Raw genomic sequence first — 12,508 nt, forward strand, 5'->3', positions numbered from 1 at the left:
CATGGAGGAGCAATCATATATGTAAATATTTATTTAAACGCCCATTTTGGTAATATTATCTTCTATATATGCACACACATACTCGTACATATAATAAAAATAAATTCTACAACTTACGAACTTAATATAAAATTCAAAAAAATCTATTATGTACAGGCACGCTTTGTAAGTACAGCATGCGCCCATTTGTTAAATGATAAAAGTTTTAGAGCCATATTTTATATATACGTACCATTGCGACCCCATTTCTTTACAAGTCACTAATCTACGTTTAATTTCGTTTGCTCACCTGCAATTGCAGATCTTCGCGATCCTTCTTTCCGCATTCCATCACCTTCTCGCCTTCGCGGCAAAAGTCTTCAATCATTTGCAACAGCACAACAGTGGCATCGTTACTGGGCTGCTGCTGCGTGGGCGAAGAGAGTATATTGCGCGCCTTCTCTTGCAATTGTGTGAAGCTGGTCGATGATTTATCCGAACCGGAAACACGTTGCGGACTCCTAAGCGAGCCATGGCCATAGCCCTCCGCATAGTCAGTCTGGTTCAGCGAATTTAATTGAGACAATTGATCACGTAGTGCCTGCAATTCCTGTCCCAATTCTGCATTTCGCTTGATTGTGTGCTCCAATTCGTCCTGCAACTTCACGCGATCAGTTTCCGACTTAATTAGTCGATTCTTCAATTCATGCACCTGGAAATTGAGCTCCGATGCGTTGCCATCGGGTGTGGAAAAAATCTCATCATTATCATTTGAATTTTCACCACGTAGGCGGTTCAAATCGGGTGGCAATGAATTGAGTAGCTGTCCCTGTTGTTGTTTTGTGTGCTCTCTGTATGTTGGCAAATTTTGTTCATTCAGCGATGAAGTACGTAAAAAGCGATGCAGTTTTTCGCGCTTTGCCGGTGATTTCTCATCATCGCTATCTCCTTCACAACAACTATCAATTTTCTCCAAGCCACTAGATACGCTAGATAATCGAGGTCGTTGGCGTTTATGTAGTTCTTCCGATAAATGCAATAGATACACGGCTTCAGCGTTTAAACGTTCCAGACATTCGCGCAAATCGAAGTCTTCCACTAGATCACCACATTTGTTGCTTACAAAATCCACCAAAATGGGATCTTCGACTACCTCCAATAAACTGTGAACATCGGGAACGTAGCGTGCCTGCTTTTTGGAGCTCAGAGATGTATTCAAAAGGGAAATATTCATATCCGCGTCAAGTGTTTGCTCATCTAAGGTACGATTATGTGCCACCAGGCGCTGTACCTCCTGCATTAGCGTGCTATTGATGTCATCTTCGCAATTCACAACGCATTTGGAAAGTTCCGCTAAAACGCTGCGGAAACTTTTGCACAACTCTCGTAAATTATCGCGATCATTAATTACCAGTTCAAAGTCGCGAGCTGAATCGAAAGTTAAATGACGTTTATTCTTGCGATTCAGCTGCTTTTCATAGTCTGCTTTTAGGCGCGACATCTGTAAAAAGAAGGTATTTTGGTTTAACTCAAAACATTATAGCCTTAATTTAATTAAATAATTGTGATAAAGGAAGCTTCAACTAAGGCACATTAATCCTCCTTTGGGCACCTTTTTTAAAACTTTCGGTTGGACACCCGGGGTTGGCCTTTTTTCATCCTGTTCGAGGACCTTTTTCAAAAGGGTTATATCCATTAGTCGATAGAAAACTAAATTTTAGGAAGTTAAGTCATTAGATCAAGGTCAAGTCATTAGCTACAATAGAAATACATATGTTAAATTCGCGTTCAAAATCGAAAAAGTCTGGACAGACCTGGGTGCCTAGCGGAGGGTTAAACAGGTAGCAGAAGTAGCGCCAAAACAGCAAGAGCAGTGTACTTTGTTTTTGTTTTAGCTACGTAGAATGCCAAAATATATAAACAAAGATTGACAATTCAGAGTAACTTAAACAAAACTTTACAATTTAGAGCACAAATTAATAGAAAGAAGCAAAAATGCACCCCACTGCTGCCACCCGCCTAATGTGCCTTGGCCTCAGCCCTTCAGAAATGATGTGCGACGTCATATTTGCCTGCTCTCTTCTTGCCTAATACAAATGATGTTGTTTTGTTGCTTGTTATATGAACTTGCTTAAATAACTTACTTGCATGTAAAAATATTTTCTCTAAAACACATGCGTTTATAATTATGCAACGGGGTGTATGTGCAAAGCCAGCCGACGCAGGCAAATGCATAAAATCGAATGGAAATTTTTGCTCTTTCGAATAAGCCAATTATTATTATCGATTATTTTTGTTCAATGTTTCTTCTTTTTTTCTTGTTAGTAAAAAAAAAAAACACTATTTAGACCAGTCGAGTGCAAAAAAACGACATTATTAAATATTTTTAAATACATACCTCTTCTTCATGCTTGATTTTCAGTTGCGCGATTTTTAATTGGCTCTTAGCGGTAAATTTCTCTCGCAATAAAATCAATTCCGGTGGCCAATGTTGATCGTCTGCCGTGGTTTCCGATAACAAATTCTACACAAAATAAAGAAAGAAGCGTATAAATACAAAAGATTTTAAACTTGTTTAAACGGAAATGCATTTGATGCCCATAATAAAAAAAAAAATTTTTGAATATTTGAAAAAACAAAATGTACAAATATGCAGTACGTCAGTCGTAAATAGTAAGGAATTATAAATGGGGGAGTGAGAAGCTTTCTGACATATGCACACATACATATGTACTCATGTAAGGAAATGCATAGAGTCAATTGCCTGTAATGAATGAGAGAAAAGTTCAGCTTCCTCAACTAGGAAAGCATCGGCATACATACATATGTTAATAATTAATACGAATTTTTCGTCTACTGGGTGTTTTTTTATAGACAAAAGGCTTAAATAGTAATAAAAAAAAATATTTTCAGATTCCGTGAATTTTGCTTTTTGTGGCATGTAAATTTATAGCATCAATCTTTGAATAAGATGTCGGGCATGGAGATCTAATTTTCACACAGTCCACAGCAGGGACTGTAATCCCTATAAGCTAGAAAATATTTATAATTATCGATTGCATCAACTCCTTTATTATTTAAGCTATATGCACACAATTTTGTTTGAAGAAGCAGACGTAGAAATAAAAGTTGATGGAACATTTATAAATTATATTATATTAGCTTCGCAGACGGTACAACACTGATGCCAAATAATTGGCAGAATCTCCAAACAATGATTAACAAAATGCAAAAGACAGCAATAACTTTGCGCTAAATATGAATATGGATAATACCAAATTTATTATTGTAAATAAAAGTGGCAGAGACTAATCAAATATGAGGCTTCTTCTCCTTAATTGGCGCGATAACCGCTTACGCAATTTTGGCCGAGTTTAACAAAGCATGCCAATCGTTTCTTTCTCGTGCCAACCGGCGGCAATTGGACACACCAAGTGAAGCCAAGTCCTTCTCCACCTGATCTTTCTTTCGCTTTGCCTCTTTATCCTTGGAGAAAGCAGAACTATCAGCGCGGTTGTTAAGGCCGATGATGTCAATATCATCGGCATACGCCAGCAATTGTACGCTCTTATAAAATATTGTGCCTGAGCGATTAAGTTCTGCGGCTCGTACGATGCTCTCCAACATCAGGTTAAAGAAGTCACACGACAGCGAGTCACCCTGTTTGAAACCTCGTTTGGTATCAAACGGCTCGGAGAGGTCCTTTCCAATTCATACGGCGCTGCTGATGTTGAGCAACGTCATCTTGCATAGCCGTAATAGTTTTGTGGGGATTCCAAATTCAGACATCGCGGCATACAAGTAACTCCTTTCCGTACTGTCGAATGCAGCTTTGAAATCGACAAAAAAAGAGAGCTGATCATGCACCTTAACAGCTCCTCGCCGCCAGGTTTGAATAGCTCAGCCGGTAGTCCGTCGGCGCCTGCGGCTTTGTTGTTTTGTAGCCGCGTAGTCGCTATTCTCACCTCGTCATGGTCGGATAGCGGATCGTCAATTCCGTCGTCGACGATTGGGGTGTCGTCAGTCACCAGATCGCCGTCTTTGTTCTTACAGGAAAACGCCCCGGTCTTAAAACCTTCTGTAAGCCGCCGAACTTTCTGGTAGAATTTTCGGGCGTTGTTCCTGTTGGCCAGCATCTCAACCTCCTCGCACTCACGTATTTCGGCCACTCATTTGTTCTTTCGGATAATACGTCTCTCTTCCTTTTTTAGCTCTCTGTAGCGATCCCACATGGCTCGCGTTGCGCCCGATCGCAGCGTGGCTCTATACGCGGCATCCTTTCTTTCTACGGCAGGCATGACATTCCTCGTCGTACCAACTGTTTTTTCGGGCTCGCCGAAATCCGATTTCTTCTTCGGCGGCGGTACGTAGGGAACGAGAAATGTTGCACATGATGCAAAATAGAAGTTTAGTATACTATTGCCTTCATGAAGTTTAGTAAACTACTGATACGACAGGTCTTACCAATTAAATTAAGTACACAAATTTTAAAATCCTACCTAAGATCGACACGTTTTTATATGAATGCGAGGCCTGGACGTTGGAAGCTGTACGCCGACTAGAAGTTTTTGAGATTTGGAGCTATACAAAACTGATGAGAAGGAACCGATAAGGAAAAATCGATGGACGAAGAGGAATTAGGATGAAAAAAATGACTTGGTTTAACTACTGGTTGTAACACAATTGGTGCATTAACAGAGGCAGGGAGAAACAGACTCAAATTTAAACACATCATTAATAATATAAACTGGCTATCGTATGGGTAAGACCAAAATAATGTTTGTATGTAATCGTGAACGTTCAGTGTGAATACGCCCACCAAAAAGATTTTTTACGACTAATTAAAAGGATTTTATTTAAAATGTGAATGCGTATTTAAACAAATTTCAGACGCTTTCAACAACACTAACATATTGAATCCTTTTGATGCTGTACAAAGCTTATGCGTTGACGCGCACAGCCTCCCGTACGTTACTCAAAACATCCTCCGTCGGCAAGACTTTTACTGTTTTTTCTAATGAAACAGAATGTACAGGATTACCAAAATTATTTATTTGAATTATTATTCTGATGGATTTCTGTCATCTGCAAGTAATCGATCTAACTTTTTGCACAAATTTTAATAAAGGTGCCAGCAAAGACCTGCGTTAAAAATTGTTAGTTCGATATTAAAGATATGCAAGTAAAACTTATCAACAGAATATTGGTTCGCCACACTCACAGCGGCAGTTACACATCTAAGTATTTTAGTTTTTTACTAGAACTAGATTTTTAAAACCCAAAATCATATACATATATCCTAACTAAATAAACTTTTGAATTGGCATTTTAAAGGAAGCATACCTTTTATCATGGCATACTTGACTTTGATAATAAAATTATAACGAAACATTTGAAATTCTGCTCTTCGCTCCTGATCTTCACAGTAAATCTGGCTAAATTTATGCAATAACGCAGCGTATGTAGGCTTCCAAGAGATTAGGTTGTTGTGGTTTATCGGGGAGGTATGGGGCTTTACGTCAAAAGAATTCAAATCAACGTGGCGTCCAAGGTTGGTCTATAAAGCGTGCCAAGAGGTCACTTTTTCAGAACATTAATTATTATCATTTCGAATTAAATTTTTATTTTTGAACAATCGTCTGGTTTGCTATTCATGATGATTTGCCGAGCCAAACTAAAATCAAAACAAATGAAAACTAGAAAATCGACTGTTACAAAAAACACTGCTACGAGTCAAAAGTTCTGTGCCTCTACAAAAACACCCTTTGCAAGTGCATATATCAAAATGAAATACTGTTTACGTGTCAGGAACAATGAATTGATGGCATGGGCGCCAAAAACAAAGAAGTGAAACATGTTTTTGTACTCCAATGCCTTCATTCATCTGATGATTTTCAGGGGCGGCTGGATTTGATGGTGTAGTGTAGTTTGAATGCAGCACAATGAGAGCTTTGTTTTATTTGTGTGACGTTTAATACGTTTTGGGTATGTGGTGCCGCAAACTGCTTCTTCTATAATTTGTTAGAGCTCCCCTTTTTCGTATGTAAAAGCGAAAGTTCTCTTTGTTGACAGATGGCTGGCATGCGAACAGATGGAATGGCGTATGTTTACACGGGTCTAATTGGAAAGTTTTCACAGAACTTTCTGTAGCTTAGCTTCAATTTCAAAGAGGTCAGAAAAGCAATATTTTCAACTAGAAAACTTTGTAATCGATTTTGGAAAAACTCAAATATGGGTCATGAAAGAGTGAAAAGTCTAGGTGCCATAAACATAAGAGGTTGTGATACTAAGGGCCAGTTTATTAGTTACATTTAATCACCCAATTCTTCCAGTAATAAATTTAGTTACAAAATTTATCATTGTGGTATTCGCATGGGAAGTGCCAAAAATTGCTTAGATATTAAAAAAAGTTTAATATTAATAAAGCGTATATTTGGTAATTTATCCAGAGCCATTATACAAACATATATCTGTAGATACAAGCTAATGTAAAAATAATCATCAAAATACTTGTATGTATTTATTATAAACGTATTTTTGCTAATTCGATGACGTCCACAAAGGCATAACCGTTGAATTTATTTATCCGATGATCTTGCGCTTTTCGACATTTGCTTACGGCTTTCAAAGAAAATAAGCAGAGAACGGCTGCTAACTAAATGTACTTCCATATATGTATGTATGGATGAGTATGAATATATTGTAGATATGTACATTCTGCGCAATAGAAAGGTCAAATTTTAAATTTGGATGTATTTACAAATAGATTTTTCAGTTTTCGTTTTTGGAATAAATGCGCGAGCTGATGATGCTGGCAGGCCGGAAACTGGCATACAAATTCATAGAAAAAATTATAATTTCAGGACTGAGAGCGAAAAACAAATCGAGCAGGGTACTCCACAAATATATTGCATTTTGAATAACAGACGGCAGCTCTCACATATGTACTTATATCATATATGTATATATGGGGAAAGAATGACAGAAACAAGATTGCGCCCATCAGAGAGTGCGTGACGTCGCATTAGCTGACTTGTGCAGTGTTACCAACCATTTGCTCTTTGCAATAAATTTAGTGCTTTTTTATACCCAAAATACGAAAATGTTTAAGTTTGGTCTTTGTTTCTTATTTTTTATTCACAGCTACCGAAACTGTAAGTTAAAAGAAAACTGTATTATTAAACAAAAGAATGTTAGAAAAGATCACTCTGAAAAGATTTTAGTGTTAATGAAAATTTGTTGGTTCTTATAAAATTTGATATATTCAAAGTGAAAATTTTATTTTTTGTTCGTTTTAAGGTCATGTTAGAATATTAAACCTTCTTCTCTCAACTCTTGTTAACATTGAGAACCTTTTTACACATTTTAAAAAGCGTTTGAATTTACTGAATGCGAATTAAAACCATATTGGTGTAATCGTTTCTTCCGTCCTCAATCCTTAGTGAGACATAGGGCATCAAGAGGTGCATTCATAGTAAAAATAAGCAACAAAATACCAGAAAATACTGAAGAAACCATAATGACATTTTTACAAAAAGACTACCTTATTTTATTGCAAAACCTGAAATATAGAAAAAAAACAAAATATAGAAGAACACCAACAATAACCGCAATCGGGGGCAATGAAACCAGATGTTAAAAAAAAGTAAAAAAGTAAAAAAACTAAATAAAATTGAGTGAACTATTGCACTAATTATTAAAAAATATATATTTTACAAAACTATAAACATTATACAGTGCACTCGCGGTAACTCGAATAGCCGCTAAGTCGAACGACGTGCTAACTCGAACACATTTTTCCCCCTATTGACTTCTTTGTAACTCGAACAATAAAAAAGCGCTATAACTCGAACAAAAAAACAAATTTATTTGTACACACATTCTTTTCAAACATGTACATTTTGTACATACATACATATGTAATAGTATATGTATATTATATAAATTATATGTATACTAGTGTATTGTCCATATGAATATTTCGGCGTTAACATCCCGTTAGTTTTCTGGGAACAACATCTTGCATTGACCAAATTGCTTTAAATTTGTCATTTGTAGTGTATCAGTGCACGTGAGTAATGGATCGTAAAAGGTTGAAGTGTTTAACATTAAAAGAGAGGGCTGAAGTCCTTAACAAAATTAAACGTGGACGTAGTGTTACTTCTCTAGCGAAGGAATATGGGGTAGCCAAGTCCACCATAAGTCTTATAAAAAAGAAAGATAAGGCAATTTATGGCTTGCACTAACGCTACCGGCAACCATAAGCTTAAACTTCTCGTTATTGACAAAGCAAGAAATCCTCGTGTTTTCAAAAATTTTAACTGTCCGGTGGAGTACAAAAATTCCAAATCAGCCTGGATGACTTCGGCAATTTTCAAAGACTGGTTTCATAATTCGTTCGTGCCGCAGGTAAAGTCCAGATTCATTAAAACAATTTTTTTAACCAAGTTAAATGACTTTAATATTTAGGTAAGAAAATATTTGAAAGATGGGGGACTACCTGAGAAGGCTCTTCTTCTAATTGATAATGCCCCATCACATCCCAACGGAATCGAATTAAAGTCCGAGGATGGTTTAATTTTAACTATGTTTATGCCGCCGAATGTGACACCATTGATCCAGCCAATAGACCAAAATGTAATTCGTATAACGAAACTATACTACAGAAATTTTCTACTGGCTTCCATTTTCAACAATCGATCGAAAAATCGATATCAATGACTGTTTTTTTAACATAGCACACTCAATTGATAAGTCGAACAAATTCGATAAATCGAACAGCGCCTGTTTTAATTAGTTCGAGTTATCGCGAGTGCACTGTATTTTAATTAAAACAGGCTAGAAAAATGTCATAAACAAAGAACTTAAACTCCGAGACTAAATAACAAAAAATGCTAAATCAAGTTACGAAAATGGTAATCTGGCCATATTGGTGCTAATACGACGTTACTCATTGTCAAATTTGCTGAGAGCAAAAGTAACGGTAACACGATAGGCGCCATCTCATTATTCTTTCCATCATGTGTATGGGGGAGATACACTCTGTTAGCTAACTGAATGATTATTTCTCGCCGATTTGCGGAGAGCGTTATGAAACCGCAAATAATATTTATGAGAACCTTTTCCGCCATTTGTTAATTTAAGCCCTCAATGGGCACCAGACCCGTGACCAATAGAATGATAATCACGCAGAAACCCTACTTGATATGGCGGCCAATTTAGAATAGCTATGCAACAAGTACACAAGTGGTTTACTAGTGGACAGCATTGACGACCCCTGGCGTCGAACCAAGAACATTGATACGCCATCCTACTCAGCTCTTAATATTCTAAGCACCAATAAGAAACTGCACACAGAACAAGAATTATTCAGTTAGGTCCAGTTTTTAAATTCTAGTTTAGCTGTGGTGAATTGCGCGCTTAGAATTAATTTAGCTCGAAAGCATAGTTAATCTTGCAATAAAAATCACAATACGGGCCTAAAATTTTCTCGAATTGGACGACAAATTTGATATCAGTCAGCTCCCTTGACAGACGGTTCTGTGCCACCGGAACGACACGATTTTATATCCAGACAAGGATTGTCATTCCAAACCATGTATGGGGAACGTTTACGCTGCTACAACAACAAAAGCATATCAATGCTTCAGACGCTTCGAATCTGCTTGTTGTAGCCTGCTAATGTTTTTTTGTTTTGTAGAGTGCTTTGCAAAATTGACGCTATTGTTGAAGTCATTTGAGATATAGAGGCAAAAAATCGTCAACAAAGGTTTAGAAAATCTGGTTGGCTGGGAGCGCTATTATAAAAATGTTTGCGTTGTGAAGCCAAAATAATTAAATAATATTATTTTTCGTTTATTTCATAATAATGTATTATTAAAATTATTATTAATTAAATAATATTAATTATTATTAATTAAATCGCAAACTTATTATTTTTTTTGTGGTAAATATTTATCCATCTTCATATCAACGCGCGATACGAAATATTGTTCAAGAAGCTCCAGATACAATTCCCGATATTTTTTTTCTCACTCCTCTCTCAGTCCTCAGAAGAAGAAAATGACAACTTTTCAAATCTGCTGTGGCATTTTATGTTTTAAATTTGAACGAATATCCCAACGCAAGTCATCATTTAAGAAATGAAAGCTGTCAAAAAAATGCGTTACACCTAAACCAAATACTACATGTACAATGTGCACGCGAGAACATAAATATACATACGTATATACTACTCTACATACGAGGGTTATCTTTTATATTTCGCGTCTTTGCAATTCTATGTGTGGTGGTATTTTTTAGCATAAACTTACATTTAATATTTTCACTTATGAACTTGATTTGTTTATTTGTCAATGAGCTCGAAAATTCATCTCACTTAAAAGATGGAATTAACTCGTGAAAATTTAGGCGCGATGATTTATTACAATTTTCGACGATTTTCCAATCCAGTCCCTCTAAATATTTCTGGACCAATTTAGCAATGTGTGACCTGGTATTGTCATGCAGAAAAATCAGTTTGTCATGTCTACAGTCCCATTCCGGCGGCTCTGCTTGGAAACCACGATTCAAATGCATGAGCGCATTAGCTGCAGTCGGTAACGATCGCCAGTGATGGTTTCAGATGGTTTAGATGCACAACATAACCTTTGAAGCATGAATTTTTTTTTTAATAAATCCATTTTTCATCGCCACTGACGATGCGATGCAGAAAACCTTTTCTTTTCTGCCGTTCAAGAAGCATCTCACACGTCACCAAACGTCTTTCGATATCCCTCTTCTTCAATTGATGTGGCACCCAGTTACCTGCTTTCTGGACCATTCCCATCGCGTGCAAACGTTTACCGACGGTTGATCTGTCAACATCCAACTCTTTAGACATATCATCGTAGTTGAGTATTTTCAAAATTTTTCGGGGCCCCTTCGCGATCTTTATCACTCACGTCGAAATTGCCACTTTGGAAGCGTCGAAACCACTCTTTGCAAGTTGAATTTGATGAGCGTGATTACCGTAAATATTGATCAATATACGACACGTTTCAGCTGAACTTTTCCTTAAAAGGTAATAATGACGCATCACTTCCTGCAAATGCTACTTTTACGGGACGAACATAGATATTTTTGTCGTTAGATAAAAAAGGATCTTAACGCTTCAAACGAATATCAACTACTGCAATCGGGACCTCACATATACACCTTTAAATCACCAGTATATTACTAGAGCGAAAACAAAAATAGTATCAGAAGCGACACTTCTTTTACGAGGGCGGAAACTTATTCCCATACCCAATAATTGGCGCTTACATCTTTTTTGGGTAATTGGCCGAGCTTCTCCTCCTAATTGTGGTGTGCGTCTTGATGTTTATTTTATAAATGGAGGGACCTACAGTTTTAAGCCAACTCCAAGCAGCAAACGATTTATTTTTTAAGAACTGCATGGCAGAAATATACTCGGAGGTTTGCCATTATCTACCGAGGGGCGACCGCTATTAGAAAAACTTTTTCCTCATTTTGGTGTTTCACGGAGATTCGAGCCTACGATCGAACTAAAGGGCATTAAAGCCTTTCAGCAGCTCGTTTTAGAGGTGCCCTTTTCTGAGTGGCAAAAGAGTTTTGAAAAATTGGTTCAAGCGAAGGCAGAAATGTAGAAGAAGAATATTTCCGAATACAACAAAGCCATTTTCATTACTTTTTTACTGTGTTTCCATTACTAGGCGCAATGTGAGTGTTCCATTTAAAGGCAACCCTCGTATCGACCTCAATATGTAAAAAGGCAACAGTTTTTTCTATGTTGGGAACTTCAATTCCAAAAATCTAAATTAACCACAAATTGGCGCAATGTAGTCACACAAATGAGTGTACACATATGCATATGTATGTATGTATGTACGTATGCATGTATGTGTTATGTTATGAATGTGTTAAAATAACGTACAAGCCCACTGGTGGACTAACAATAAGCTTCTAACGGCCAAAGATAAATTAAATTAAAGCTTTGATATGCATACATATACAAGTAATTTACACAAGATGTAGATATGTGTATGTATGTATAAGTGAAATAAATACGAGCATAGTTAAGTACCCGAAATATGAACAAACGTCCGTTAAGTTACTATTTGGTTTCAAAAAGTTCCTCTGTGGGGGATGCTAGCAACAGTGACATATTTGTATGTACACACATGAAAAATTTATATTTAGCATAAGTAGGTAAAAGACTGCGGCAAATGAAGAAGCAAATACAAAGCAATATTGACCCACAAAGGCGAAGAACATATAGAGAATACAGCGACTGGGTGAAGTAATACTACAGGCATTACGCCTATTCCCACTGTTACGGGTAAAGTAAATTTTGTTACTTTTGTATTTACAGCACCTCGAACTCTAAAACAATTGTTACAATATTTTATAAATCAGTGGCAACACCGCATGGTTTGACAGTTCAGCAAAGAGTCAAATGTGCTTTTGTCATTTCAAAATCAAAATAAAAGGGAACAAAAGGGCTGAAGCAGCGGAAAGCAGGCAAGAT

The 12,508-nt window shown here is 36.8% G+C and overlaps 1 protein-coding gene across 6 annotated transcripts in view; it reads right to left on the reverse strand.

Annotated features, from left to right (window-relative positions):
- The window catches only part of LOC128860854 (pericentrin), a 93,838-nt gene that overhangs the window by 29,953 nt on the left and 51,377 nt on the right, over positions 1-12,508 (reverse strand). For all 6 annotated transcript variants that reach the window (XM_054098625.1, XM_054098628.1, XM_054098626.1 and 3 more), the window contains 2 exons: positions 2,378-2,503; positions 290-1,480 (listed from right to left, as the gene is read on the reverse strand). In XM_054098625.1, the coding sequence (XP_053954600.1) occupies positions 290-1,480; positions 2,378-2,503 (1,317 nt within the window). The remainder of the gene's footprint in view (positions 1-289; positions 1,481-2,377; positions 2,504-12,508) is intronic.

The sequence above is a fragment of the Anastrepha ludens genome, chromosome 4 (assembly GCF_028408465.1).
Source record: "Anastrepha ludens isolate Willacy chromosome 4, idAnaLude1.1, whole genome shotgun sequence".
NCBI lineage: Eukaryota > Metazoa > Arthropoda > Insecta > Diptera > Tephritidae > Anastrepha > Anastrepha ludens.